The sequence below is a fragment of the Amblyraja radiata genome, chromosome 3 (assembly GCF_010909765.2).
Source record: "Amblyraja radiata isolate CabotCenter1 chromosome 3, sAmbRad1.1.pri, whole genome shotgun sequence".
NCBI classification, from domain to species: Eukaryota; Metazoa; Chordata; class Chondrichthyes; order Rajiformes; family Rajidae; genus Amblyraja; species Amblyraja radiata.
In genome coordinates this window covers 73738975-73766972 of record NC_045958.1, presented here as the reverse complement: position 1 = coordinate 73766972, position 27998 = coordinate 73738975, and the positions used below count along the sequence as shown (strand labels likewise).

General features: G+C 43.2%; 1 protein-coding gene across 2 annotated transcripts; it reads left to right on the top strand.

The window, feature by feature from the left end:
- Window positions 1-1216: 1216 nt before the first annotated feature.
- Window positions 1217-27826, top strand: fktn (fukutin). 2 transcript variants are annotated; one of them, XM_033018068.1, is made up of 10 exons: window positions 1217-1295; window positions 3699-3832; window positions 8255-8314; window positions 9113-9310; window positions 13554-13831; window positions 16022-16154; window positions 18600-18729; window positions 19627-19760; window positions 22396-22520; window positions 25469-27826. In XM_033018068.1, exons 2-10 carry the CDS (start codon window positions 3728-3730, stop codon window positions 25680-25682), a joined length of 1377 nt encoding a protein of 458 aa, XP_032873959.1. In that variant the 5' UTR covers window positions 1217-1295; window positions 3699-3727; the 3' UTR covers window positions 25683-27826. The 2 variants fall into 2 exon arrangements, with proteins under 2 accessions (XP_032873959.1, XP_032873960.1); XM_033018069.1 differs by lacking the exon at window positions 1217-1295 and adding an exon at window positions 2341-2436 and having other exon boundaries at window positions 25469-26418.
- The last annotated feature ends 172 nt before the right edge of the window (window positions 27827-27998 follow it).

Genomic DNA, 27998 nt, shown 5'->3' with positions numbered 1-27998 from the left:
ATCTTTGCTCTGAACCCGAGCACCAAGGTGTAAGCGGCCGAAGGAGCTCTCCCCCTGAGGTCAGCGCTGTCCGGCCACGGCCGCCCTCCGCTTCGTCTCCCCGTGCGGCTGCACTATCACGGGCTGTGGGTCGGCAGCGCACACACACAGGGCTGGGTGGAACGGGGACGAAAACACACGGGGCAGCGGACACATGGGGACGAAAATCCGGCAACGCCCCGTCAGCTGCAGCAGAGTTGGGGACAGTATGGTCCCTCCGCCCACCCAGTCACTGACCGCACTGCACCGGCGCCCCTCCCCCCCCCCACTAGCACCCCAATCCCCCCCGACCACCCCCTCCCCACTGACAACCTCCGACCAGATGGTGGGGATGCTTGAAAATTAATGCCACTTTCTTGGGGCAGCACCTCATGTAGGTACTTTCTCTGGTGTGGTGGACTGCGCCCATGATGTACCAGGCTGAGTCCACCACTCTTTGCAGCCTCTTACCATATATGGAATTACCATACCAAGCCATGATGCAATGTCAGGGTACTTTCTACAGTGCATCTGCAGAATTTTGTCAGAGCATTCAGCAATTTGTCGAATTATTTTAAACTTCTAAGAAAGTAGAGGCACCAGTGCTCCGCCTTCTTGATTGCATCTGCTGGGCCCAGGACTGATTATCTGAGATGTTAATGCCCATAAATTTCATAGTTCACGTTCTTAAGTGATAGGAGCAGAATTAGGTCATTCGGCACATCAATTCTAATCTGCCACAGTGAATGGTAGGGCTCAGGGTGGTGTTTTAGAGCAGAGAGATCGTGGAGCGCAGGTGCATCGCTCCCTGAAGGTGGGAGTCGTAGGTAGATCGGGTGGTCAAAAAGCCTTTTGGCACGTTGGCTTTCATCAGTACGGGTGTCAGGGGTTATGGGGAGAAGGCAGGAGAATGAGGTTAGGAGGGAGAGATAGATCAGCCATGGTTGAATGGCAGAGTAGACTTGGTGGGCCGAATGGCCTAATTCTGCTCCTATCACTTATAACCTTAAGGCTTAGAGTAGAGTTGGGTGCGGCTGGAGGAAGCTGCCCCCCTCCCCCCGATAAACAATGAGCTGGAGGATCGAGGCAGTAGATGGTCTGGAGCAAAGATCATGGAGCGGAGCCTAGAGCATCTTTGGCCTGGAGTCACGGCCCAGCCTCGCGTCAACGTCTGCGTCAACGTCAACGTCTGCGTCAGCGTCAACGTCAACGTCAACGTCAGCGCCGGGCCTGTTGCCGGGCAACGGGCGGCGGAGGCTGGTGCTGGGCGACAGAAGGTAAGACATGGCGAGGGGAAGTTGTGTGTGGGCCGGTGGTGGCCTAGTGGACAGGACACGGCTCGGGGTGAGCTTGGCCGCAATGCGGGCGTGAAACGGCCAAACGCCGCGTTGGAGAAAAGCCGGGGGGCGGCGGCAGCAGCAGCAGTGTCCCAGCATGTCCGCAGGCCCACTCCCTCCCACTCTACCCCCCTCATCCCTCCCTCCACACCCCTCCCTCTCCCTTTCTCCTTCCCTCTCCCTCCCTCCCCCTCTCTCTCTCTCCCCCTCTCTCTCCCTCTCCTCTCCCTCCCCTCTCCTCTCCCTCCCTTCCATCCCTCCATCTCTACCCTCCCTCCTCTCTCTACCCCCCCCTCCCTCCCCCTCTCTACCCCCTCCCTCCCTCTCTACCCCTCTCCCCCCTCCCACCCTCTCTACTTCCCCCCTCCCTCTCTCTACTCCCCCCTCCCTCCTCACTCCTCTCTCTACCCCCCCCTCCCTCCCCCTCTCTACCCCCTCCCTCCCTCTCTACCCCTCTCCCCCCTCCCGCCCTCTCTACTCCCCCCTCCCTCTCTCTACTCCCCCCTCCCTCCTCCCTCCCTCTCTACTCCCCCCCCTCCCTCTTTACTCCCCCCTCCCTCTCTCTACTCCCCCCTCCCGCCCTCTCTACTCCCCCCCCCCTCTCTACTCCCCCTCCCTCTCTCTACTCCCCCCTCCCTCCTCCCTCCCTCTCTACATCCCCCCCTCCCACCCGGCCCTCCATCCCTCTCCACCCCCCCCCCCCCCTCCGTCCCCCTTCCCCTCCCTCCGCATCTTTGTCCCAAACATGATGGAGGACACTGTATGTGCCTATCTAAAAGCCCCTTAAATTCCACCATCATAATATTTGTTTCCACTACTTTCAAGCACCATCACTCTCTGTAAAAAATCTTACCTTCCACATCTCTTTCACACATTGCCCATCTCACATGAAAGCAATAAGTTTATGTTGGCTCAACAAATTTACAATTATACCAATCCAATTTACCTACACACCTGTACGTCTTTGGAATGTGTGAGGAAACCGAAGATCTCGGAGAAAACCCACGCGGTCACAGGGAGAACGTACAAACTTGAAGGATGTGATTGCACTGGAGTCAGCGCAAAGAGGATTTTCCAGAAGGTTGCCTGGGATGGAGTATTTCTGTTCAAAGAGAGACTGGATAGACTGAGTTTATTTTTCTTGGAGCAGAAGGAGTGGAAGAGTGCATACCATAGCTGTAAAGAGAATTATGAACAGAATAGGGGGAATAGTAGGAAATGTTTCCACACAGCAGAACTATCTAAAACTAGAAGGCTCTTCCTTACTCTTAGTGCATTTCCAATTTTTTCCAATTTATTTGTTATAGCTATATCTAAATCGTCGACACATATACCTAAAAACTATTAGATTTTCACCAGGCCAAGCATAACCACAGGAGTTTCTGTTTGCAGGATATTAATGCAATATAATTTTGGTTTGTATTTGGTGATTGAAGGCTAAGGATGGTATTCAAAGTCAGAGAACTAAGATTGTTCAGGGTAAGAGGTTTAGAGTAAATTGTTCAGGGTAAGAGGTTTAGAGTAAATCTGAGAGGAAAGTTAGTTCACCAGAAAATATTAGAAATTGGAATTTGATGGGGTGGTAGAGGCATGAATTCTCTACATTTAATTATCTTGACCAGCACTTGAACTGCTGAGAAATGGAAGGCTGTGGGCCAAGTGCTGGGTCAGTAGAATTAATGTAGATGTTTATTTATGGTCAGTAAGCATTGTGAGCAGAAAGGCTTCTTTCTGTTCTATCTGACTCCATGTCACATCTGAGCCCCCTCAAGGTCCTTGATGCCTTTTATAAACACATAACTCATTATTTCACTACTGGGAGAAACAATGTTTATTAAGATTTTGTCAGGTTCCTTGCTTTTGTGCTTAGTACCTAATGCTTTTATACATCCTGGAATTCCAGCTTTTTTAACAGTTGCATCAATTTATCCTCCTTTGTGCATCCCTGTGCCTTTTTCCATACTTTTGGAAAGAAATCCCTTAATTCAGTTCTCTTCATTTTTCTTTTCAGAATGTATTTTGCAGATAAGTTTATCTGCCACATGCCGCCCTTTTCAGCAATTGGTCCTCCCGAAGTCGGTTGCTATTTTTCCTTACTCTTAGTGCATTTCCAATTTTTTCCAATTTATTTGTTATAGCTATATTTAAATCGTCGACACATATACCTAAAAACTATTAGATTTTCACCAGGCCAAGCATAACCACAGGAGTTTCTGTTTGCAGGATATTAATGCAATATAATTTTGGTTTGTATTTGGTGATTGAAGGCCAAGGATGGTATTCAAAGTCAGAGAACTAAGATTGTTGGAATTGTTGTCATCATTGAATGTTATATTTTTCCAGGGACTGGAAGACAGCACAAACGGTGACCAATGCCTCGAATTAGTAGAACTGTAATATTGATTCTGCTCTCTGTGACGAGTTCAATCTTTCTGTTGTTTCAACTGTATTATTACAAAAAATACTTTTCATCAAAAGTAAGTATATCATATTTCCTTTTCTGGTTATTTTCACTCTATTATTGTTGTGAAATATATACACTGAATTTTCACACAGGAATCTTCCAACAATTTTAGATTCATAATTTTGTTCCCCGTCCCATATTTTTTGGTACATAATCTACAAATCTTATTAAATTTTTCATCACATATTTCAAACAATCTGTGGTTATACAAACAGATTTATTGTCCTTGGAAAAATAGTTTGACCATTTTACGAACTTTAAAAAAAAAACTCTTGCTGAGATATATACTTACACATCAATAATGTTGATTAATTATATTAAAAACAAACTGGAATCTCCTCAAATCATGTTTAACCATTATACCAATTTTTTTTTAAGCAAATACCTTATTCTTAAAGTTCTCATCCTTGTTTTCCGTTTCCTCCATTGGCGCACATCCTTCTCAAAATCCTCAGTCATGTTGGAAATTGTCGTGTTTCCTCTCAAATTCCTCTTAGTCATGTTTCTTAATTTCTGACCCTTTGATCATTTCATCCTACTTGCTTTACTTTGCAATTGGCAGCCACATCTTTAGTTGGGTGGGTCCTCACCGACAAATCACTGATAATGTTAACACCATTACCAGTGGAATTCCCTCCAAACTTCCGTGCTTCTCTATGTCTTCAAAGTCTATTTATTTTGTCAAAACCGAGTCTGCTGGCTTATTACTATCTCCGGTGGTTCCCCTGAAGTGCATTGGATCTTCTTACAATATTAAAGTTATACTAAACTAATGGAAGTGGAGATCATTTGAGGAAAAAAAAGAACTTTTATGTTGATGTACCTAGGAATCACCAACAATCACTGCCACTGGTTCCTTGATTTTCTGACCCATAGACCTCTATCAGGGAGAATAGGTGACAACACCTCCACCACAACAATTCTCATCATCAATGACCCACAAGGATGTGTTTTCAGTCTCCTTCTATACATTCATGACTGGATGGCCAAATTTGGCTCTAATTCCATCTACAACTATGCAGATGCCACCACTGTGGTCGGCTAAATCACAAACAATGACGAGATAGTTGAGGAAAGAGATAGAGAATTTAGTGATATGGTGTGAGGACAATAACATCTCCCTCAATGTCAGCAAGGAGCCTGGTGGAAGCAGGAAACATGGAGTACATGCCCCAATCAATGGTGTGGAAATGATTGTGCGCTTCAAGATCCTAGGCGTTAATATTACCAGTGATTTGTCGTAGACTAACCACATTGATGTGGCAACCAAGAAGGCACATCCAGGTCTAGTTCCTTAGGAGGCTGAGGAAATCCGGCATGTCTCCAGTGACAGTTGCAAATTTGTACAGATGCATCTTAGAAAGCATACTGTCAGGTTGCATCACAACTTGGTTTGGGAACAGCTCTGTCCAAGACTGCAAGAAAGTGCAGGGAGGTGTAGTTGTAGCCCAGCCCACCACACATACCAGACTTTTAACCATTAACTCCATCCACATTTCATGCTGCCTCGGAAAAGCAGCCAACATAATCAAAGACTAGCCCTGCCCGATAATTTCTTCTCCCTGCTCCCATCTGGCAGAAAGTACAGAAGCTTGAAAGCAGGCTCCACCAGACTCAGGAATAGCTTCTTCCCCTCTGTTATTAGGCTTTTGAACGGCCCTTCCAAAAGCTAGGGTATCATCTGATTCACCTTTACCCTGTTGAAGACATTGGACTTTGTGGAACTGATGCGCTACAATGCTGAGAACTACATTCAGCATTTTGTCTCTTCCCCTTTGCTCTACCTATTGTACTTGAGTTTGATTTGATTGTATTTGTATATCTGATCTGGTTGGATAGCATACAAATCAAAGCTTTTCACTGTATCTCAGTGCACATGACGTTAAGAAACCCAAACCTATTAAAATTGCTTTTTATATTTATGGTTCAATCATTAATGCAGATAGAGTTACGAATGAGTCTGCTGCATGCACTGCCATAAAATGCCTTGAATGAGAACTAGCTAGAAACCCCAAATAGTGTGTCCACAGATATAGTTTATCAGATTGGCTTGCAGAATATGTATTCTAATATTTAATATACCTTTCATTTCCTTGGACCAACAAAAGTGACTATAATTTTCACATCTAGATATACAAGGGACTAAATTTCTGATAATTTAGCAAGTTATGCTGATCAGAGTAAAATATTTATGAAGGACAGTTATGTAAGAAATTAGCTTACAGATTGGATGAAAAAACAAGGCTCCTTTGTAATATTTGGTAAAAATGAAAGCTGCCACTAGAGGTCGCAGTGGTTAAGCTGAACAATGAAAGTCAAATATTGTAAAAGAGCTGGAGGTACACAAAATTTCTGGGGAAACTCAGCGGGTGCAACAGCATCTATGGAGCGAAGGAAATAGGCGACGTTTCGGGCCGAAACCCTTCTTCAGACTGATGGGGGGTGGGGGGGGGAGAAAGAAGGAAAAGGGGAGGAGGAGGAGGAGCCCGAGGGCGGGCGGATGGGAGGGTGGGAGGAGACAGCTAGAGGGTTAAGGAAGGGGAGGAGACAGCAAGGGCTAGCAAAATTGGGAGAATTCAATGTTAATGCCATACGGACGCAAGGTCCCCAGACGGAATATGAGGTGCTGTTCCTCCAATTTCCGCTGTTGCTCACTCTGGCAATGGAGGAGACCCAGGACAGAGAGGTCGGATTGGGAATGGGAGGGGGAGTTGAAGTCCTGAGTCACCGGGAGTTCAGGTAGGTTATTGCGGACTGAGCGGAGGTGTTCGGCGAAACGATCGCCCAACCTACGCTTGGTCTCCCCGATGTAAATCAGCTGACATCTAGAGCAGCGGATGCAGTAGATGAGGTTGGAGGAGATACAGGTGAACCTTTGTCGCACCTGGAACGACTGCTTGGGTCCTTGAATGGAGTCGAGGGGGGAGGTGAAGGGACAGGTGTTGCATTTCTTGCAGAGCTTGTGTATTTTGATTCTGAGCCATACTACAATGTAGAGTCCTGTCCAATAAGCTTTCTATATTTGTAATTAGGGGTTTCTGTTGCATCAAATTGTATTCACGTTGTATACAACACATGGAATCACTATTTTAACTTCTCTTCCCATTCTCTTATTGACCTTTCTGTCCTGGGCTGCCTCCATTGCCAGAATGAGGCCACACACAAACTGGAGGAACAGAACTTCATGTTCCGCTTGGGTAGCATACAATTAAATGGTATAAACTTTGAATTCTCCAATTTTAGGAGACCACTAACTGACCTCCACCCCCCTCCTCTCCTCTTCTCCTCCACACCCCATGTTTCTCCACTCCCCTGTGTCTCACCTGGACTCCCACCTAATTATGGAGCATGGAGAACCAGCTGGGAATAGACTTCGCAACCTCCTCAATTCACTGTTGCACCAAACACCACAGCCCCACCCGGCTCGGACCTGCCCCGCAAAGAGTGGGTCGCCCTGAACCGGCTCCATACAGGGGTCGGCCGGTTCAACGGTAACATACATCGCTGGGGGCTACGTTCATCAGCAGCCTGCGTGTGTGGAGCAGACAAGCAAACTGCGCAGCACATCATTTTCGACTGCGCTGTCTTCTGCCCCCCTTGTGGCGGAGCAGACCTCACGGCTCTCGACAACAGCACATTGAATTGGCTACAGCGCTTGGAAGGCATTATATAACTTCTGCTGCCTTAAACGCAAGAAGAAGATCCCCTCCTTTCTGCTACTCTCTTTCCTCTGAATCATAATTTGCAACAATTCAATCCTGTCTCATACATCTGCTTTTAGCTCTGACCTTTGTTCCAACCATCTGCCAATCAAAAAATACCCCTCACATTTGTCCAGCTATTACCTGCCCTACTTAGTCCTGCCCTTCCCCTATTCCAGCTTTCTTCTCTCCCCCTACAATCTGTCTGAAGAAGGGTCTTGGCCTGAAATGTCATGTATCCTTATTCTCCGGAGATGCTGCCTGATCCACTGAGTTACTCTAGCACTTGTGTCCTTACATGGAATTGATATTTCATTCTTACTTTCAAATCTCTCAGTGGGTTTCCCTCTCCCTGTATCTGTAATCGCTACCGCTCTTCAACCTTACAAGATTTCTGCAGTACCTCTTGCGCTTCCCTAACTTTCAATCTTAGCACTATAATTTTTCAAATTCCAAGACCCCAAAAATCTGGATTTCTCTCCTTTCTCTTATTATTGAATTTTTTTAAACTACCTCTTTAAACATGATTTTGGTTACCTCTTATTATACTTCCTTGTAACACATTGTTAAGTTTCTGGTTAACACGTCTATAGTGCATCTTGAGAGTGTTTTGGTATATAAACGTGCTGTGTAAATACAAGTTATTTACAAGTTGTAATACAGTGACATCCACATGGATGTGGATGTGCTTGTCATTGTTTTTTACAAGATTGTTTTGTTTTGGCTTATTTCAGAATGAAGCCGACATTTCTGATTTCAAAGGAAGTTATTCCTTGGAAGACAGTGTGCCCTGGGTATGTATGTTATTGGGACAAGCCACTATTACATTTCATGATTGTGTACTGTCAGTCTGTACCAATGTTTTATCACTTCAGAAAACCTGTTATTTGTGGGAACGTGCATTCTTTGGTCAGCATTTTCCTATTTTAAAGACCAATCTTAAGACTTTGTTGGCTGGAAAGTGGTGATAAATTGAAATTGAATTAAATTGCAATTGAAATGAAAATATTTGAGGACATTTGGAAAGATTTGATTCTGTAAAGCAAAATATTAAAATGAATACTGTTTAAGAAGGAACTGCAGATGCTGGAAAATCGAAGGTACACAAAAATGCTGGAGAAACTCAGCGGGTGCAGCAGCATCTATGGAGCAAAGGAAATAGGCAACGTTTCGGCCCAAACCCGAATATGGTCAGTCTGAAGAAGGGTTATGGCCCGAAACATTGCCTATTTCCTTCGCTCCATAGATGCTGCTGCACCCGCTGAGTTTCTCCAGCTTTTTTGTGTACCTTATTAAAATGAATACATCTGATTGTTAAAATCTGATTCCTTATTCTGAAATGGCTGCCAGTCTTGATGCTTGTCTGTCTCAGTGCTTGCTAGTTGTTGAACTTGGCAGTAAAATGCACTATCTTTAATTGGGCATAAATATCAAGTTTCTCTTAAATTCACACCAGGTGGAGTATGAGCTAGTTGTTTAATGGACATTAGTTTGTTCAAGGAAGTTGACTTTGATGTGCAGAAATGTGCTTTAGTTTCTATGGCTGGTGGGCTGTTATATTGCTATTAATGCAGATATCTGTTTTATCCTAGAAAGTGGTCAAACAATTTCTTGGTTTGGTATCGGCCCACAACATTCCTTTGTATCTCATCGATCCTTTGGTTTTGGGACAAATGAATGAGAATATCCATCAGGACACAAGTACAGCCAGAGCATTGAACTGCCAATATTTGTGTGCTCCCAGGGAGTTTACCACTTTTGCACTGTTGGGCAAATTCTGGAAAAATGAAGTGAGTGCTGGTAGATAATATAATAAGAACAATGCTAAAACATCTTTAATGGGCTTCTTGGGATAATCAGCTACAAGAAGAGATTTTTGCCTCATTTTTATAAGGTTTCAAATACAGAATTTGCAAATAGGCGGCGGCTTAGAATTCTAGGGATTTATTTTGATATTTCTCATTGGAAGCTCTTATTTATCTTCATAATTGGGAGGGGGAGGTAATGGTCACTCGGTGAAATTTTGAGTTAATAAAGGAGTACACTTGGATTTAACAAAATAGATTGAATTTTGTGGTGAGGAAATGGAGAAGATTGAAGGGAGTGTAGTAGATGTTGTGGCGGATTTTTAGAAATTGTTCAAGAAAGCCCCACACTAAAGATTAGCAACATTTTTGGCCCATGGAATTATAGTTGTGCAGCAGCATGGATAAGAACTTGGCACAAAAGATGAAAATACACTCATACCTTGCGAACCTTCATTGGTACATACACCTGCTACTTTGGGATAGGTATAGAAATAGAAATATAGAAATTAGGTGCAGGAGTAGGCCATTCGGCCCTTCGAGCCTGCACCGCCATTCAATATGATCATGGCTGATCATCCAACTCAGTATCCCGTACCTGCCTTCTCTCCATACCCTCTGATCCCCTTAGCCACAAGGGCCACATCTAACTCCCTCTTAAATATAGCCAATGAACTGGCCTCGACTACCCTCTGTGGCAGAGAGTTCCAGAGATTCACCACTCTCTGTGTGAAAAAAGTTCTTCTCATCTCGGTTTTAAAGGATTTCCCCCTTATCCTTAAGCTGTGACCCCTTGTCCTGGACTTCCCCAACATCGGGAGCAATCTTCCTGCATCTAGCCTGTCCAACCCCTTAAGAATTTTATAAGTTTCTATAAGATCCCCTCTCACTCTCCTAAATTCTAGAGAGTATAAACCAAGTCTATCCAGTCTTTCTTCATAAGACAGTCCTGACATCCCAGGAATCAGTCTGTTGAACCTTCTCTGCAGTCCCTCTATGGCAATAATGTCCTTCCTCAGATTTGGAGACCAAAACTGTACGCAATACTCCAGGTGTGGTCTCACCAAGACCCTGTACAACTGCAGTAGAACCTCCCTGCTCCTATACTCAAATCCTTTTGCTATGAAAGCTAACATACCATTCGCTTTCTTCACTGCCTGCTGCACCTGCATGCCTACTTTCAATGACTGGTGTACCATGACACCCAGGTCTCGCTGCATCTCCCCTTTTCCTAGTCGGCCACCATTTAGATAATAGTCTGCTTTCCTGTTTTTGCCACCAAAATGGATAACCTCACATTTATCCACATTATACTGCATCTGCCAAACATTTGCCCACTCACCCAGCCTATCCAAGTCACCTTGCAGTCTCCTAGCATCCTCCTCACAGCTAACCCTGCCCCCCAGCTTAGTGTCATCCGCAAACTTGGAGATATTGCCTTCAATTCCCTCATCCAGATCATTAATATATATTGTAAATAGCTGGGGTCCCAGCACTGAGCCTTGCGGTACCCCACTAGTCACTGCCTGCCATTGTGAAAAGGACCCGTTTACTCCTACTCTTTGCTTCCTGTTTGCCAGCCAGTTCTCTATCCACATCAATACTGAACCCCCAATGTCGTGTGCTTTAAGTTTGTATACTAATCTCTTATGTGGGACCTTGTCGAAAGCCTTCTGGAAGTCCAGATACACCACATCCACTGGTTCTCCCCTATCCACGCTACTAGTTACATCCTCGAAGAATTCTATAAGATTCGTCAGACATGATTTACCTTTTGTAAATCCATGCTGACTTTGTCCAATGATTTCACCACTTTCCAAATGTGCTGCTATCCCATCTTTAATAACTGACTCTAGCAGTTTCCCCACTACTGATGTTAGTCTAACTGGTCTGTAATTCCCCGTTTTCTCTCTCCCTCCCTTCTTAAAAAGTGGGGTTACGTTTGCTACCCGCCAATCCTCAGGAACTACTCCAGAATCTAAAGAGTTTTGAAAGATTATTACTAATGCATCCACTATTTCTGGAGCTACTTCCTTAAGTACTCTGGGATGCAGCCTATCTGGCCCTGGGGATTTATCGGCCTTTAATCCATTCAATTTACCCAACACCACTTCCCGGCTAACCTGGATTTCACTCAATTCCTCCAACTCCTTTGACCCACGGTCCCCTGCTATTTCCGGCAGATTATTTATGTCTTCCTTAGTGAAGACGGAACCAAAGTAGTTATTCAATTGGTCCGCCATATCCTTGTTCCCCATGATCAACTCACCTGTTTCTGACTGCAAGGGACCTAAATTTGTTTTAACTAATCTCTTTCTTTTCACATATCTATACTATCATTCTTTCACGTATCTGCTTAGGCTATATGGTCTGCTGGGATTCTGGATGCCAGGAGCCCATACTCTCCCTGTTGATACAGTGCTGGGAACTTGGCATTCTTGTAGCAACGAATTACCCACACTAAGTGTAGGGGCTGCCTGTGAGAGCCAATGATGAGTGGGCTTTGGCAAATCATGTGGTTGCTTAACATTAAGACATGGGGCTAGGAGCTGTAGCCTGGCCTTTCCACTGAATGCATGGAAGCTGCTGTTTCTTGGAAAACTGTGCTGAGCTAATTGCTGTTGTTTTTGTTACATTAATGACTTAGGCATTGGGTATGCAGGATAAAACTTCCAAATTTGCAGATGAAGCAGCTTGAAAATCTGATAAACAGAGAGGAAGATGGCTGTTGACTTCAGAAGACCTAATGGGGAGATGTACGGTCAGTCAGATTTGTGAAGAGAAATACAGAAAAATGTGAAAAGATATACATTAGGAGAAAGAACATAGACTAAATGGCACAGTTCCATAGTATGCCCATGAAGAGTATGATCTGGGGGTACATGCGCATATATTTGATGATGGTTAGTAAAGGTTATGGAATTTAGATATATAGCAAGGACGATCATTTGAACGTATAAAACATTGGTTCGTCCACAACTGAAGTCTACACCTAACTTTAAGATAGAGGGGTATTTTGATGGGACAAAATATATTTCTAGACATTTCTAGTAATTGCAAGACTAAAGCAGTTCAGCTTTTAGGAAGTTCAGCTTTTAGCTGTAAGATATGTCAGAATTGTAGCTACCTGACCTGCAACGCCACCCCCCCCGCCCCCCCACCCCCCCCCCCCCCCCCTACCCTGTGCCCCAGCTGGATGCCCACACATCTCTCCCCTTCCACCTATATCTCTTCCTCTAGCCTCACAATTCGCACTTCTTTATACTTATCTCACACATTTTGACTTTTCATCTCTGACCTTTGTCCAACCACCTGCAAATTGACCCCCTCACCTGCATCCACCTATCACTGGCCATGCTTTGTCATTCCCATCTTCTGATCCAGCCTTCTCATTCTCTCTTGTCTGAGTATTTTAAGGGCCTATCCCACTTGGCGATTTTTTTCGGCGACCGTCGGCATTATTAACTGACGTATCAGGTCACCAAAAAAGTCACGCCGTGATGCAGCTTGACGACGTATTGACACGTGGTGTCTCCTCAAGTATTGCAACTTTTTTTTTGTAGCCGCTGGATTTTGAAATGTTCAAAATCTGTCAGTGATTTGATACGTCAGTCAATGACGCCGGCAGTCGCCGAAAAAAATCGGCAATTGGGACAGGCCCTTTAGGGCATTTTATTTCCCCCCCCCCCCCCCCACCTGGCAAGAAATTCCTGTTTGCTTCAAGGTGAACCAATTGCCTGAACTAAATATGTGGGTAGGAACTGCAGAGGCTGGTTTAAACCGAAGATGGACACAAAAAGCAGGAGTAACTCAGCGGGACAGGCAGCAGATGCCGCCTGTCCCGCTGAGTTACTCCAGCTTTTAGTGTCTATCTTTGACCTGAACTAAATATATTGCTTGGCAGTCTTCAGTTCACTTGGGCTTTGGGGAAAATATAAACTTTGAGTAACTATAACTTGCTGAAATTATTTGGCAAATTGGTTTCTGATCTAGTTTATACTGGTCAACTTATTTACATTTTTTTACTTCTGTATAATTTTGTTTATGAAATATTTAAGTTTCCGTGAAAACATTTTGTTTAATGGTAATCTCTGTGGATTTTGTGAATGAGCCAGAATCCCTTGCACGTGTTTTTTGGCATTCCCTCTCACATGGTGTTTGAAAAATCTCTTTAGAGAGTTGGACCGTTACTGTCATTATTAAAAAACGTTTCTTTCAATTCGTTGAGATGTTCCTGAAGAGAGAGGCTGAGGAGCTGGGCTTCCAGTGGATGGAACTGAGTGGCAAAGACCCGCGACTGGCTGGAATGAATGGTCTTTCTGGCACCGAGATCCCACTACATTATATCTTCAAGCTTCAGAACCACGCCATCCACCTGGTGGTATTTTATGAGAGGAGTGGCAACTACCTTTGGCACGGGCAGCTGCGGCTCAAGCAAAACGTAGACAAAACGTTCATGCATTTCCGAAAATTGCATTTTGGGCGTTACGCTGGAGCCTATAACAAGTAAGAGAAACTATATGATCAAAGACTTGTACTATTCATCAAAATATAGATCCCCTGGTGAAATTCAGAGTAATTGCTGTGGCCTTGCGATTATTTTCCTCACAACTGAAAGAATGCACTTACATTTCTTTTACATCTTTCATGACCTGAGAATATCCCACAAGATTTTATAACTGCATTTTATTGAGAATTAGTTATAAGGTTACCAATGCAAGAGTGAATACAGCAGCAAAAGCAATCATTTGGAATGCTGTAGTTGAAGTAAAATATGAAGAGAAATCTCATCATACTATCCAATTAGATTTATTTGAGCTGTATATTTAAATATATATTTGCATGGATTGTGATCCAGTGGGCTTCAATGTAATCATCTGGAGCCTCATCTTCTAAACCTTTTTCATTGTGCAAAACCAGACCTGGTCATACCAGATAATATCAGTCGAGGAATCCTGTTGTCAGGCATGTCCATTATGTTAATTGTTATAATAATCACATGTACTGCATCCGGTGTTCCCGATGTGGCCTCTTGTACATTGGCGGGACAAAGCATAGACTTTGCAACCGTTTCACTGAGCACTTGTGCTCGGTCTGCCAAGGCCTGCTGGATCTCCAGTTTGCTAAACATTTAAACTTCCCTTCCCATTCCCATACTGAAATTTCTGGCCTGAGCCTCCACCATTAACAGTTATTTTCTTCCAGTTACCAGTCCACACGTAAACTGGAGGAACAGCAGTCCATATAAACGAGTTCAATATTCCGACTGCGCATTCCCAGGTCATAGGTCACTAGCTATAAAATAGTCTTGGCAACGGTGGTGCTGCATTGTGTGCAGGCTTGCGTTTCGTCCGTAGTCGGGTCGGGGTCGGCTCTCCGTCGCTGCTGGTGCTGTTGCGTTGCTATTGGGGCGTCCCCATCCCCTCCCCGGTGTCCCATCCCTGTTCGGAGGTGTCCAGGGTGGCCCTGGGCTGGCGGAGAATCCCCGGACTTGCAGCCGGCGCTGCAGCCGTTGGCTCCAGCTCGGTTCTGCCTATCCTGCCGGGTTGGTCCCGGCAGCCCTCCACCACCCCCTCAGCCCTGCTCGAGACTGGGCGACTCGGAGCCGCGGCTGCTGGAGTCGTCCTGGTCGGAGAGATAGTCTGGGTATGGGCTCCTGCTGGCCATGACGCATGCCGGGCACCTGCTGGAGCTGCGGGTTCTGTTGGTGATGGTGGTGCTGGCGGCAGCAGCAACCGCCCCCCCTTGCCCAGCCCCAAGCCCAGAGTCCAGGTCAGCTCCAGCTCCAGGTCAGGGCTGAAGGCAGCCCACAGCGCGACCCAGTCTAGCGCCAGGCCGGATGAGGCTGAGCCCAGGCGGGCGTTCTGGCGCAGGCGAGGCCGGGGCCATCACTCCTCCTCGGGGTTGTGGATAAAGGGGCAGCGGGTACCGTAGGGTCAGACGCTGGTGGTGTGCAAGGTACGGCTTGTACTTGGGGTGGAGGCTGAGGCCGTGGGCGAACTGGCACTTGTCGCGGTAGCGTCCCACCAGTGAGCGGGTTCCTCTGGAGCTGGAGTGGGGTTGGGCTGGAGTTGGCGCTGGCTGTGGGTCTGGGGCCGCTGGTGTTGGGGTTGGCACTTCCCCGCGCTGGGCCTGGGGGCCGGTGTCCCGTCGGTCCGGACGTCTCTAGTGGGGGGGGGGGTGAACCGGAAGCGCTTGCGGGTCTCCTCCCCGCCTGGTCTCTGCAGCCCTCCCCCCAGAATACTGAGCTTGTTTACTACCTTGGGTAATTTACAACCCAATGGTATGAACATTGGGTTGTAAACTGTGCCTCACCTGGAATTCCACCTGTATGTGGGCATATGTTAGGATATCACAATAATGCCACTGATGGTGATTGTGTTTCAGTTCCAAAGACCAAGGTTTTATTCACACATCAAGTTGGTCTCCAGAGCTTACACATTCTCCCTGTGATTGCATGGGTTTCCCCTGGGTGTGAACGGGCATGTTTGGAAGAATAAGTAGCAAGGAAATATGAAAATTGATGGGATTCCTCAAAGAGCTGGTGCAGACACAATGGACCAAATGCATAGCAAATAACAATTTGTATTTCCTTTTAATGGCAAAAGGAAAGATGAAATGATAAAAACTGTTTTAAATGGAAGAGAGAAATGAATCCAATTACTAAAAGTGAAAACATATTTCATTTTCTATTAGGCCTGAACTACATCTAGCTTTAATTGATGGACTGCAAATCAATGTGCCTAAGGAAATAACCCACTTTCTTGAGGAATTTTCTCACTCCAGATTTGTTGAATGTAGATACCAGGAAGCAAAGATGTTTTATCAGGTTTGTCCGATGAAAAATAATACAGTATACCCTCGTGATAACAGACCATAGGGGAGGGGAGGGGAATGGTGTCCATTATTGCCGATTGTCTGCTATAACTAAGTACTGTATTATTGCATTGTATGTAGTAGAAACAAAGAACTGCAGATTATGGTTAATAAGCAAAAGAACACAAAGTGCTGGAGTACCTCAGCGGATCAGGCAGCATCTATGGAGAATATTGAGTCTGTTGAGTAAAGGGCCTGTCCCACGAGCATGCGACTCCATGCGGCAAGCGTGACCTAACGTGGTCGCTTGAGCCGTACCGCCTCGCGGGGCCGGCCCTACTTCGATCGTCGGAGCCGTATGGAGTTGTGCGGAGCTGGTCCCGACATCGCGCGGGGCTCCGAAAAACTGACCGTGTTCAAAAATTCCGCGCGGCAACGGCCTGCCGGCCCGCAGCCGCCTCGACGTCGTACGCACCACCTCGACGGGCGTGCACAGCGTCTCGATGCCGTACGCGGCGTCTTGATGCCGTACGTCACGCGCAAACTTCCCGCGGACTTCGCTCGAACTTCACGTCACTCACTTGACCTCCGCGCGGCCCCCCGCTTCCGGTTTGGTCGCGCTCGCCACATGCTGGTGGGACCGGCCCTGTACGGGGATCACTCGACCTCCGCGCGGCCCCCGCTTCCGGTTTGGTCGCGCTTGCCGTATGCAGGTAGCATGCTCGTGGGACAGGCCCTTTACTCCAGCACTTTGTGTCGTTTCACCTAAAGACTGGGTATCGATGCCGCTCTTCTGTACCATCGAACCTTTCTGCACCAGCAACACCCAATCCGGTTAATGCGGTTGTTGTTGCAGCTCACATTGCAGCCCTTGGCCGTCAGCTCTCTCTTCGGGCCACTGCCAACGACAAGACGCGCTTGGTCACTATGGGACTCCCTCCCTTCTCACCAGCTGCCACTTCTTCCTGTCGGCCATCGCTTAGTCCAGTCCCCACTTGACTGCCGCCTCCTCCCTCTTCCTGCAGTCTCCGATGACTTCCAAAGGTGATGTCGGCGAATCTGGGTGGGGGTGGGGAGGAGGAGGAGGAAGAGGAAGAGGAAGTGGTGGTGGAAAGGGGAGCGGAGGCCAGGTAGACAGAACGACGGGAGAAGGAGGAGGAAGCGGGGAGTGGACAATCGACGGCCAATAGGAAGAAGCATCAGCTGGTGAGAGGAATGAGCCCCACAGTGACCGATCAATTTCTATTGGATACGACGGCTAGATGAAAGCACTGTCCCTAGGGGCTACAACGTGAGCTGCATTGTCCATTTAAAAAAAAAAGTCTTAATGGATTTCTTTTTGACCAGAAGGTATGAATTAAACCAATTAACTGTTTTTGTAATAGTAAATGAAAACTATTTAAATCAAATGTGCACTTTGAAATCTTTTGAGTAAAGTAGTTATTGAAAGCTTTGAGACTGGACATTTGAGATTTCTAAGCTCTTAACTTGGAAATGGGAATCAAATAATAAGTAAACATTAGTTTTCTACTTGCGTGCTTATTTGGATATTGGTGCACAGCTTTGTAAATTTATATGCTTGGGTGAGTCTTTGGAAAGTCACTGGGCAGACGTATCCAATCTACAAGGTGCAAGTCAAGGGAAGGATGTGCTTATCTCCATTTGCTTGGAGTGGCGCACTCGCCTGAATCTATCCATTATAAAGCATCTTACTTTTCCTTAATCTCAATTACTACCCTCACCATTTACTCCCTCCATTACCTACATCATTGCTGCAGCATATACAATATAGGTAAAATGCATTTACGGCTACTTTGTAACCACTTCCCAAAGTCGAAACTGTACCGCCAAGTACAAGAGTAGCAGTATTCCTCCAAGTGATATACCGTGTTGTAGAAATATATGGACATTTGATGAAAATCCTGGAGCTTCCCACATCCGTGACAGCACCTTTACCAGAATAAATCCAGCATTTCAAGAAAATGAGTTGCTATCACATTCTTTATTCCAGCTACGATGGACAGTTACTATTTTCCTTGCCAGCCCTAAACAAAATGAAGAAATGAACCAAGCTATTCAGAAATGTGTGTGAATTAGATCATTTTGACCATTGTACATTAGAAAAAAGAACAAAGTGTCAGGTTGGGGGAAAGGTGGTTACAATGCTATAAAGCAAAAATGTCAGTCATATTTCACGGAGCAGTATATTTTTCCTGTTCAGGTATAATTCCTTAATGTTTATTGTTTGTTGAATTTTGCTCTGTTGTGATTTAATTGCTATAATAATTGCCTTTAGTCAGTTTAATTATTGTTTATGTGTACATTGTATCAATTAGATTTTTGGGGGGGATGTCATGTTATGCAAAATAGTCTGAATTCTCAAGGGTACATCAGTTTTAAAAAGAGGAAAGTTCGGTTTTTCCTAGTGAGTATCCTACATGCAATTCATTCATAACAGGTATACCCTGAGGACACATCCCAAGATGCCATGGATTTTAAGAAAAAGGCAAAGCATTTGATTCATCTGGCTGCAAAGACATTAGATAAACAGAAGGTGCCATTCTGGCTCAGCAGTGGAACATGTCTAGGTAAATATCTTGTGCACATTTTGGAATAGCTTTCTGAAAATGTACTTGGGATTATACCAATGAAGTTAATTGTTATTGTGTATTAGTCTATTTTAGCGATAGGGCATGGAAACGGGCCCTTCGGCCCACCAAGTCCATGCCAACCATCGATCACCCATTCACAAAGCAGAGAGATTAGAAATAGATGTGTTTCTAGGGACTAGGGGAGAATAAGTGTTCGGCACGGACTAGAAGGGCCGAGATGGCCTGTTTCCGTGCTGTAATTGTTATATGGTTATATGGTTTAGCATGCCTACACTCTTAAGTTACGTGTTCTTGTGACTTTAACTTGGAGTCAATGGACTAGGTAAATCTCAGGAATGACTAAGCAACCATAAATTCCTTGACATTTCTGGTAATAATAAGGGGAATTCATAAATCAACCACCCAAAAGTTTGAGAAATGGATAACATTCACTCTCCTGGAATTCATGTGCAGGAAAGAAAATTAGCAACATTTTGATTTCAACTCTCGTTTTGTGATGCACATGCAGATGATCCACCTTTGCATTTATAGACAATTATGATATGGGCCGTTTTATAAGAAAGCAAAGCCCTTCCACACACTCCCCACCCCCAAGGGTGTATTAGTAGTGTCGGGTAGTACTGGTGGAACAAGAAACTAGTCATGTTTGGGGTCAGTGACATTTTCAGACATTTTTATGGTAGCTGCAATAGTGGAACGGTCCAATGAGATTTTGCTATTGCATTGAATCAAGTTTTACAAAGCAGTGCTAAATTGTTATTAATCCTTGATACCAAGTTAAAGTGCTGACTTTTGTTGATCTTTCATTTGTTATGTTTTAGACTTTGGACCGAGTATGTTGTTGCCTTGAATTTTGATTTCTGATTTTTCTAGGATGGTTCAGACAATGTAATATCATCCCATATAGTAAAGATGTGGATGTGGGAATAATGATAAAGGATCATAAGCCTGATATCATCACAGAGTTCCAGAAGTCAGGACTAACGCTGAAACACAAATTTGGCAAAGTGAGTTAACTGATAATTTGCTCTTTCACACATATTTTATATAATGAAACAATTTTGCTAAATAATTATTTACTTTAATAATATAATATCTTCTTTGACATCAGCATGAACCATTAACTCAAATATCTGCAAAATTGGTCACAGCATTGTTAAGTGAGTTATGCTAATTAAGACCATGCCAGCATTCATTATGGAGCCAAGAAAAAGAAAACAATCAAATGATATCAAGCAATAAAACACCAAATTACAATCACTATAATAACAATTAGTTGTACATGTTGCTTTTTTGTACTCCCTAATATCTGCAAATTAAACTAGTAGGGATCTTAAAAATAATATCACTCATGAACTTCTTGGGTGTGGTTCTGAAAGGTTCTGGATGGTATTAGTTTGCTCTGATCTGCTGCAAGGTTAATAATTCTGGTGTTCAAATTCTATTATGGGTTATGCAGCTTTGTTTCTTTTGGCAAGCTGAGTGAGCATTGGACAAGAACATTCCTCATAAAAGTTTTACGGTTTTGCCCCTCTTCTACCAAATGTTAGCTACTCTGAATTAGGACAATCCATGTTGCATTAGAGCCATGCAGATAACCCAACTACAAAATAAGATAGCAGGAGTAGTGGTAAAGGCGGATATATCACAATGAGTCATCAGTTTAAACCATTGAATGTGATGTTAGAAGTTTTTTGTGACATTAAGGGGAGCTGTTGCTGGAATTGGCAGAATGAATAGAAAATACATGATTATTCTGACTCATAAAAATACACAGTGCTGGAGTAACTCAGTGCGTCAGGCAGCATCTCTAGAAGACATGGATAGGTCACATTTCTCCAGACGAATTGTAAAAGAGGGGAGGAAGCTGGTAAAGAGATGGGAGGGACAAAGCCTGGCAAATGATCATTGAATACAGGTGAGGAGAATTGGCAGATGGGTGGAGAAAGGCCAGAGATGAAAAGAAGACAAAAGGTTGTAAGAGAAGAAGGGAAGCAGAGTTGCTTAAGCAAAGCAAGAATTTCATTGTCCTATACAGGGACACATGACAATAAACTAACTTGAACTTGAACTTGAAAATGTGAAGCTCGAGGAAGGGGCATAGGATGAAGGGGAGCAGTATAGTGGTGAAAAATGGATATACATCCTGTGACCCACCAGTAAGTTACATGTTTTCATGTGTTTGTAGTTTGCACAGTTCACTCTGGGATTGATATTGGCTTATTATTGTCATGTGCTGAGATACAATTAAAAGCTTTGTTTTGCTTGCGATTGAGGCAAATCACACAATAGGATTGTACAAAAGAGTACGGTGCAGATGAAAAAAAAATTCAAGGTGATTGTAAATTCAGCCTTAGTATTTGAGAGGAATGTGCAAAAGTCTGATAACACCAGAGAAGAAGCTGTTCTTGAATCTGTTGGGTATGTGCTTTCACGTTTTTGCATCATGCAGAGGGGCGGTGAGAAAATGACCAGGGCAGGAGTGGTCTTTGACTGTTGCCTGCTTACCCAAGGCACCATGAATGTAGATGGAGTTGACGCGGGTGGGGGGAAGGGGACGGATGGATGGGAAAGATGGACTGGGCTGTGGTGGAATGGATGGATTTCCCTGATAGACTGGGCTGTGTCCACAATTTTCTGCGATTTCTTGCCACCTTGAGCAAAGTACCTGCCATATCATGTTCTGGTGCATTTGGGTAGGATGTTTTCTATGGTGCAGCACAATGTGGTGCACAGTGATAAAGTTGCTGCCTTACAGCACCAGAGACTGGGGTTCAATACTGAGTATGTTCAAGAAGAAACTGCAGATGCTGGAAAATCGAAGGTAGACAAAAATGCTGGAGAAACTCAGCGGGTGCGGCAGCATCTATGGAGCGAAGGAAATAAGCAATGTTTCGGGCCGACACCCTTCTTCAGACTGAGTACGGGTGCTGTCTTTACAAAGTTTTTACGTTTTCCCTATGACCACATGTTTTTGCTCCGGTTGCCTCACACACTCCAAAGAAGTACAGGTTTGTAGGTTAATTAGCTTCAGTAAACTTGTTCCTAGTGTGTAGGATAGTGTTAGTGTACCAGTCGGCAAGGACTTGGTTGGCCAAAATGCCTGTTTCCATGCTGAGAAGTCTAAATCTGTAGAAATTAGTAATAGTCATTGGAGACATGCCAAATTTCATTTGTTTTCCGAGGAATTTTAGAGGTCCCTTGCTTTCTTGGAGACAGTATGGATGTCGGGGTCAAATTGTTGGTGATATATACATCTAGGAACCTCAAGTTCTTGGCCATTTCCACTTCAGCACCATTGATGCAGATTGGGATGTTTATTCAACCCTGCTACTTGAAATGGATGACCAGCTCCTTCGTTTTGCTCGCATTGATGAAGATGTTGTTGTCCTTACACTATGCTACTCAGCTCCTTTCTGTATACTGTCACATCATCACCTCCATTTTCCCCAGGTTCCCAAACCCTCGGGCCATATCTAGCAACCCCTTAAGTTCTGAAACGTCAAAGTTCTAATTAGGATTGGTTTCAACCAGACTCGACTGGGATAAAACTTTCTCATGTTCCTATTATTAAATTCTCATCAAAGTATTGCAAGAGTCTAATATTAATCAGCCTACTTTATATATTCTGCTTTGTTTTAGCAAGAAGACAGCCTCGAGCTTTCCTTTCAGTTGGCTGATATGAAGCTGGATATATTCTTTTTCTATGAGGAGAATGATTACATGTGGAATGGGGGAACCCAGGTCAAAACTGGCAAAAAGTTCAAGTATGTTCATTTATTGTTTACTGATTTCTCTTCTGAATTAATCCAACTGCAAATTATATTTTAGATTTCCAGCATCTGTACTAAAAGCACAAGATGCTACAAATACTCAGATCATCCAGCATCAGAAGAGAGAGAAACAGAATCAATGTTTTGGAAGGTCTGATGTAATGTTATTGATCTGAAATATTACCCCCTTGTGGATTCTCTATGAGCTGTTGAGTATTTCTAGCACTAAAAAAAATTCTAAATGGTTAATACCTTGCTATAAGAAGACACACAATGCAAAACAATCTCCATTGTCATGTTTCACCAAAATCAAGACTCCATTTACAAAAGTAAAATATGCATCATCCAATATCCACCTTGTGGCTTTGCAAGTATCACAAATGTACTACGAATATTCTTAATCTTAGAAAGGGAGGAATATGCTGTGTAATTACTGAGATTTTTTAAAAGGGGATCTTGATCATTTATTATGTTATTACGCATTCACTATTCTTTATGTGGCATTATACTGTATATGGGTCTTTGATTCAAATTGTTTGTGCACTGATTCCCACCGGACCATTGAGAACATCAATCAAAAATTGAGTTTGGTCACACATTAAGGCATTGCATTATCAAAGAAAGATGCTGCCTGACCTGCTAAGTTTCTGTTTTTATATAAGATCACAGCTGTTCTCTTGAACATAATGTTCAACAATGTTAGCCAACTATAATAAGAGCTAAAGTGGTTGGGGTCGCAATAATGAACAATGGGTTAAGACTAATCATGAGCCTTGGAAAAAATATGCAAGTGCACTGTGAATAATTGCACAATCAGTTTTATATCACTGGTTTTCTTATTCTTTTTAGGATTAATTCTTCCCTTTTGTTATAATGGGAGAAAGGGAGATTTTAAATTGAGAACAAAAACTAGCTTTAGCAAATGAGAGTTAATACTTTGCCTCAATCTTTGCAGTTGAGACAGTGAAACTGGTAGCCACTTCTATAAGATGCATGTGTGCATTTAATTCTGGAAACCTGAAACAAAACACCAAATATTGGAAATACTCAGCTGGTTAGATAGCATCCATGACCTTTCATCAGAATAGAAATCCTCAAATTATGATCAGGAATTAGCTTCTCCTAAATGGGGCATTTTTTGTATCCTTACCTGGTGTATTATTCAGAAACTGGTGCCTGCAAATTATATATTTTTAATGTTAAATGCATTAGGTTTTCCTCCACAAATGCTGCCTGACTCTGAGTTTCTCCAGCAGATAATTTTTTGCTCTAGATTCCAGTATCTGCAGTCTCTCCTGTGAGTGTTACACAAGTCTGGCACCTCCCAAGTTATCACAGTCAATATTTATCGCAGTTTTCCACATGTCAACAGTAGCACCACTTATTTAGTTAGTATAGTTTTGTGCACCTGAAATATTTGGTTCATTGTGTAAAGCATGAATGGAACTCAGCTGACCATTTAATCAGCCCTGAGCTATGACCACCTCCGTTTAAGTTACCTCATCATGAACAGCACTTCTTTCCAGATTTCCTGGGATTAAAACCAATTTGTCTGCTAACTGGTCCACGATTGTAGACTGAAGTTGGGTGATTGTTTTCCAGGAGTAGCACATAGTTTTATTTTTATCACCAACGAGGCTGGTGCATTTATATAGCACTTTTTACATGCTTAAGCATCCAAGTAGCTTCACAGAATCACTTTCATAGAAGAATACAGCACAGGAACAGGCCTATCGCCCAAGAATGTCTGTGCAGAAGACCGATGATTATTTGCTTGGACGTCAGGCATATCCCTCCATATCCATATGCCTGTTCAAAAAGCTGTTAAATGCCACTATAATATTTGCTTCAACCACCACCCCAGGTAGTGTGTTCCAGGCATTGCCACCCTCTGAGTTTAAAAAAAAAACATGCTCGTCACATTTCTTTTAAACTTTGCTCTTCTCATCTTAAAGCTCTGCCCACTAGTATTTGATTTTTTGCAATCCTGGGGAAAATATTCTGATTGTCTACTCTATCTATACCTCTCATAACTATACACTTCTATCAGGTCTCCCCGTAACCCCTGCCATTCTGCCTGTCCAATCTATCCTTGTAGTTAATACCTCCTAATCCAGGCATCATTCTGGTAAATCTTCTCTGTACCCTTTCCAAAGCGTCCATATCCTTCCTCTAATGAGGCAACCAGAACTGCATGCAATGATCCAAATGCGGACTAACTAAAATCCTATAAAGCTGCATCATGACATCCTGACCCGTATACTTTTATACTCACTCGAAAGACCTGGGTTCACTTCTGAGCTTTGCTGACTGTATGGAGTTTTCAAGTTCTCCTTGTGATTGCGTGGGTTTCCCCTGGATTATGCGGTGTCCATCCACATCCCGAAGATGTGTGGAGTGGTAGATCATTTGGCTGCTCCACATTGACCCTAGTGTGAAGGTGAGGGTTAGAATCGGTGGGCCTTGATGGGAATGTGGAAACAAGAAACTGGGATCAGTATAAAGAGGTGTTTCATGGTTGTCCCGACTATGACTCTATGAACCTTTGACACCAAATCACTAAAGGACATAGCAGGGTATGTTAAAAACAGGAGTTTTGAGGAAGATCTTAAACTGGGAATTGAAAATCTTTGAACTTGAAGAGCTCAAGGCACATCTCCAATAGGTAGGAGGGACAGAATTGAAGAAGCTCATGAATCTCAGGCAGAGGTTAAAATATGCAAAGTACAGAATCTTAAGTGATTAATACATAGGCTCGATTCTAAGTGGTTGATTCACGGAGATTAATGGCTACTGGATCAACATATAGTTCATGTGAAAGCTGGCTTTCAGAAATAAATGAAAACTGTGTTGGTTTTTATACTGTTGTATAATGTAGGTTCTTGCTATTACAAGATATGTTTATTCTATCTTCTTGCCTTTTTTAACAAATTGTTTTGTAGATACATATTTCCTAAATTTACTCTGTGCTGGACCGAATTCCTGGAGCTGAAAGTTCGAGTTCCCTGTAAAACACTCGCATACGTGGAAGCGAACTATGGCAAGAACTGGGAAATCCCTGTGACCAGTTGGGATTGGAAAAGTTCCCCGTCAAATGTTCAAGAAAATGGCCTGTGGCCTCCCAGCGACTGGGATGAAGTCATCCAGATACATTGATCCATAAATGAAAATTGATGCAATGACTGCGTCACAACAACTTAGAAAGTTGGTTAATTGTGGTAAATTATTTATGGTGCAATCAGTGGAAGTGGTTTTGCAGCACTTGAGATACAGCGATCAAGTGAGAGCCATCTGCTGACATCAGTGGCATTGAAAGTTTTCTTTTTATTTGTAAAGGAAGTCTCTTTGGACTTAGAAAGGCATTTGGATACTGGCGTTCACTAAAACTGAACTGACTAAATTTAGAGAAATTTCAGGATTTGGATAACCTCTCGCAGTAAATGTGTTTCTGAATTATTTTATGAAAGTTTTGCTACTGAAAAAATTCAGATTAAAATATTAATTTATTAAAGGTTTAAATGATATATTTATTAAGGAGCATAAACTTATACGTTTTGGAGAAATGGCACACATTGGATGTACATACCACGCACTAGGTGTCAAGATGATCTTGTATTTACTAAATGTAAGTTTGTATTTACTAAATTTAAGGAAATGATCCAGCTAAGAAAGCTTGATTTTACTTTTGAGTAAAAGACAAACTGCTGCAGGAACTCAGTGGATCAGGCAGAATGTGAAGTCTGAAGATGGCACCTGACCCAAAATGAAGTCTATAAAGCAGGAACTGCAGATGCTGGTTTACACCAAAGATAGACACAAAATGCTGGAGTAAATCAGCGGGGACAGGCAGCATCTCTGGATAGAAGGAATAGGTGACGTTTCGGGTGGAGAACCTTCTTCAGACCCTGTGTTCAAAAAGGAACTGCAGATGCTGGAATATCGAAGGTACACAAAATTGCTGGGGAAACTCAGCGGGTGCAGCAGCATATAGAATCTAGAGTCTGAAGAAGGGTTTCGGCCCGAAACGTCGCCTATTTCCTTCGCTCCATAGATGCTGCTGCACCCGCTGAGTTTCCTCAGCAATTTTGTGTACCTTCTTCAGACCCTTCTGGTCTCAACCCGAAATGTCACCTCTTCCTTCTATCTGGAGATGCTGCCTGTCCCTCTGAGTTACTCCAGCATTTTGTGTCTATCCAAAATGGTCAGTCTATTTCCCTTCACAGATGCTTCCTGACCCTGCTGAGTTTCTCCAACAGTTTGTTTTATGCTCAGGATTTCAGCATCCTCAGTCTTTTATGTCTCCTTATTTTTAGTCTTAAGTATAGACCAGAACACCAAGCAAACCTCTCAGTAAGTAGTTATACTAAAATCCTATTTTTGCATTTGAAGCAGAGAGATTTGGGTAGCGGTACAATTATCCTTTATATCAATGCTAGATTATGGGGCTAGTAGAATGTCCTGCTCTTGTATAAGGTCATTGACCTGGAAGCATTCATGGTTTCTCTCCACAGATGTTGCTTAACCTGCTGAGAGCTTCTAGTATTTCAAATTTATAATATTAAAAGCATTTTGTGTTTGTAATATTTTCTAACACTGTCATAACTAAAATAATGTTTTTTAAGGTGCTATTCCATTGACAGAAAGGCACTACAGTATATATGTGATGCCGCTGAATAATGTTTATATTCTGTAGCACAAACTGCAATCTGATTGTTAAATTTTGCTGTGAAATCTGTGCTGTGTGTACCTGTTGAAGATATATGTTTTTAATTTTTATTTTGCGTGGCAAATGGTACAGATTGATCGAAGCGTATGAAAATGAGATTGGAAATAAGTTTAATTAAACACATTTTTGTGCACTGTTGAAAAGTGAAAAATGCAGAAAACAAAATGTAATGCCAATTTTAAGTCATGACAGATCTGAAATGGAATCTCTATTACAACGACTTTTCAGCTGAGCCGAAATTGTTTTTCTTCCCCAGCAAAAACAAAATGTCTAAGATGGATACAAGAGAAAGTGCTAAAAGAAATGTAGGTTGTTCTGTTCTTTAACTCAGGACCTTAACTGCACCAGCGCAAACTTGTATTTTTACTACGGTGTGTTTATATTATAAAAAATGTATGTTTGTGTCGACACAGTTGAAAGTGCGTAATTGTCTAACTTAATTTAACACAAAGTTGTAGTTGAATAACAATGTATTGAATAAGCTGGAAAGCATTATGGTACAATAGTGGTTCTGCTTTTCTGTCTTATTGCTACCTTCAAGTTGAATGTGTAATAAATAACTTAAGATGGCAGCTGACCAGATATTTGTATTCTTTTGGATCCATGTGACAGTAGATTTCAAGGACATTTTTGCAGAGCAATAGGCCATAACCTCGCTACCTAGTAAATAATCATCTAAAATAGTGTGTTCTCACAATAAATTCCCACGATCCTACTATTAAAGTATGGAGAAATGAGCCATCTTA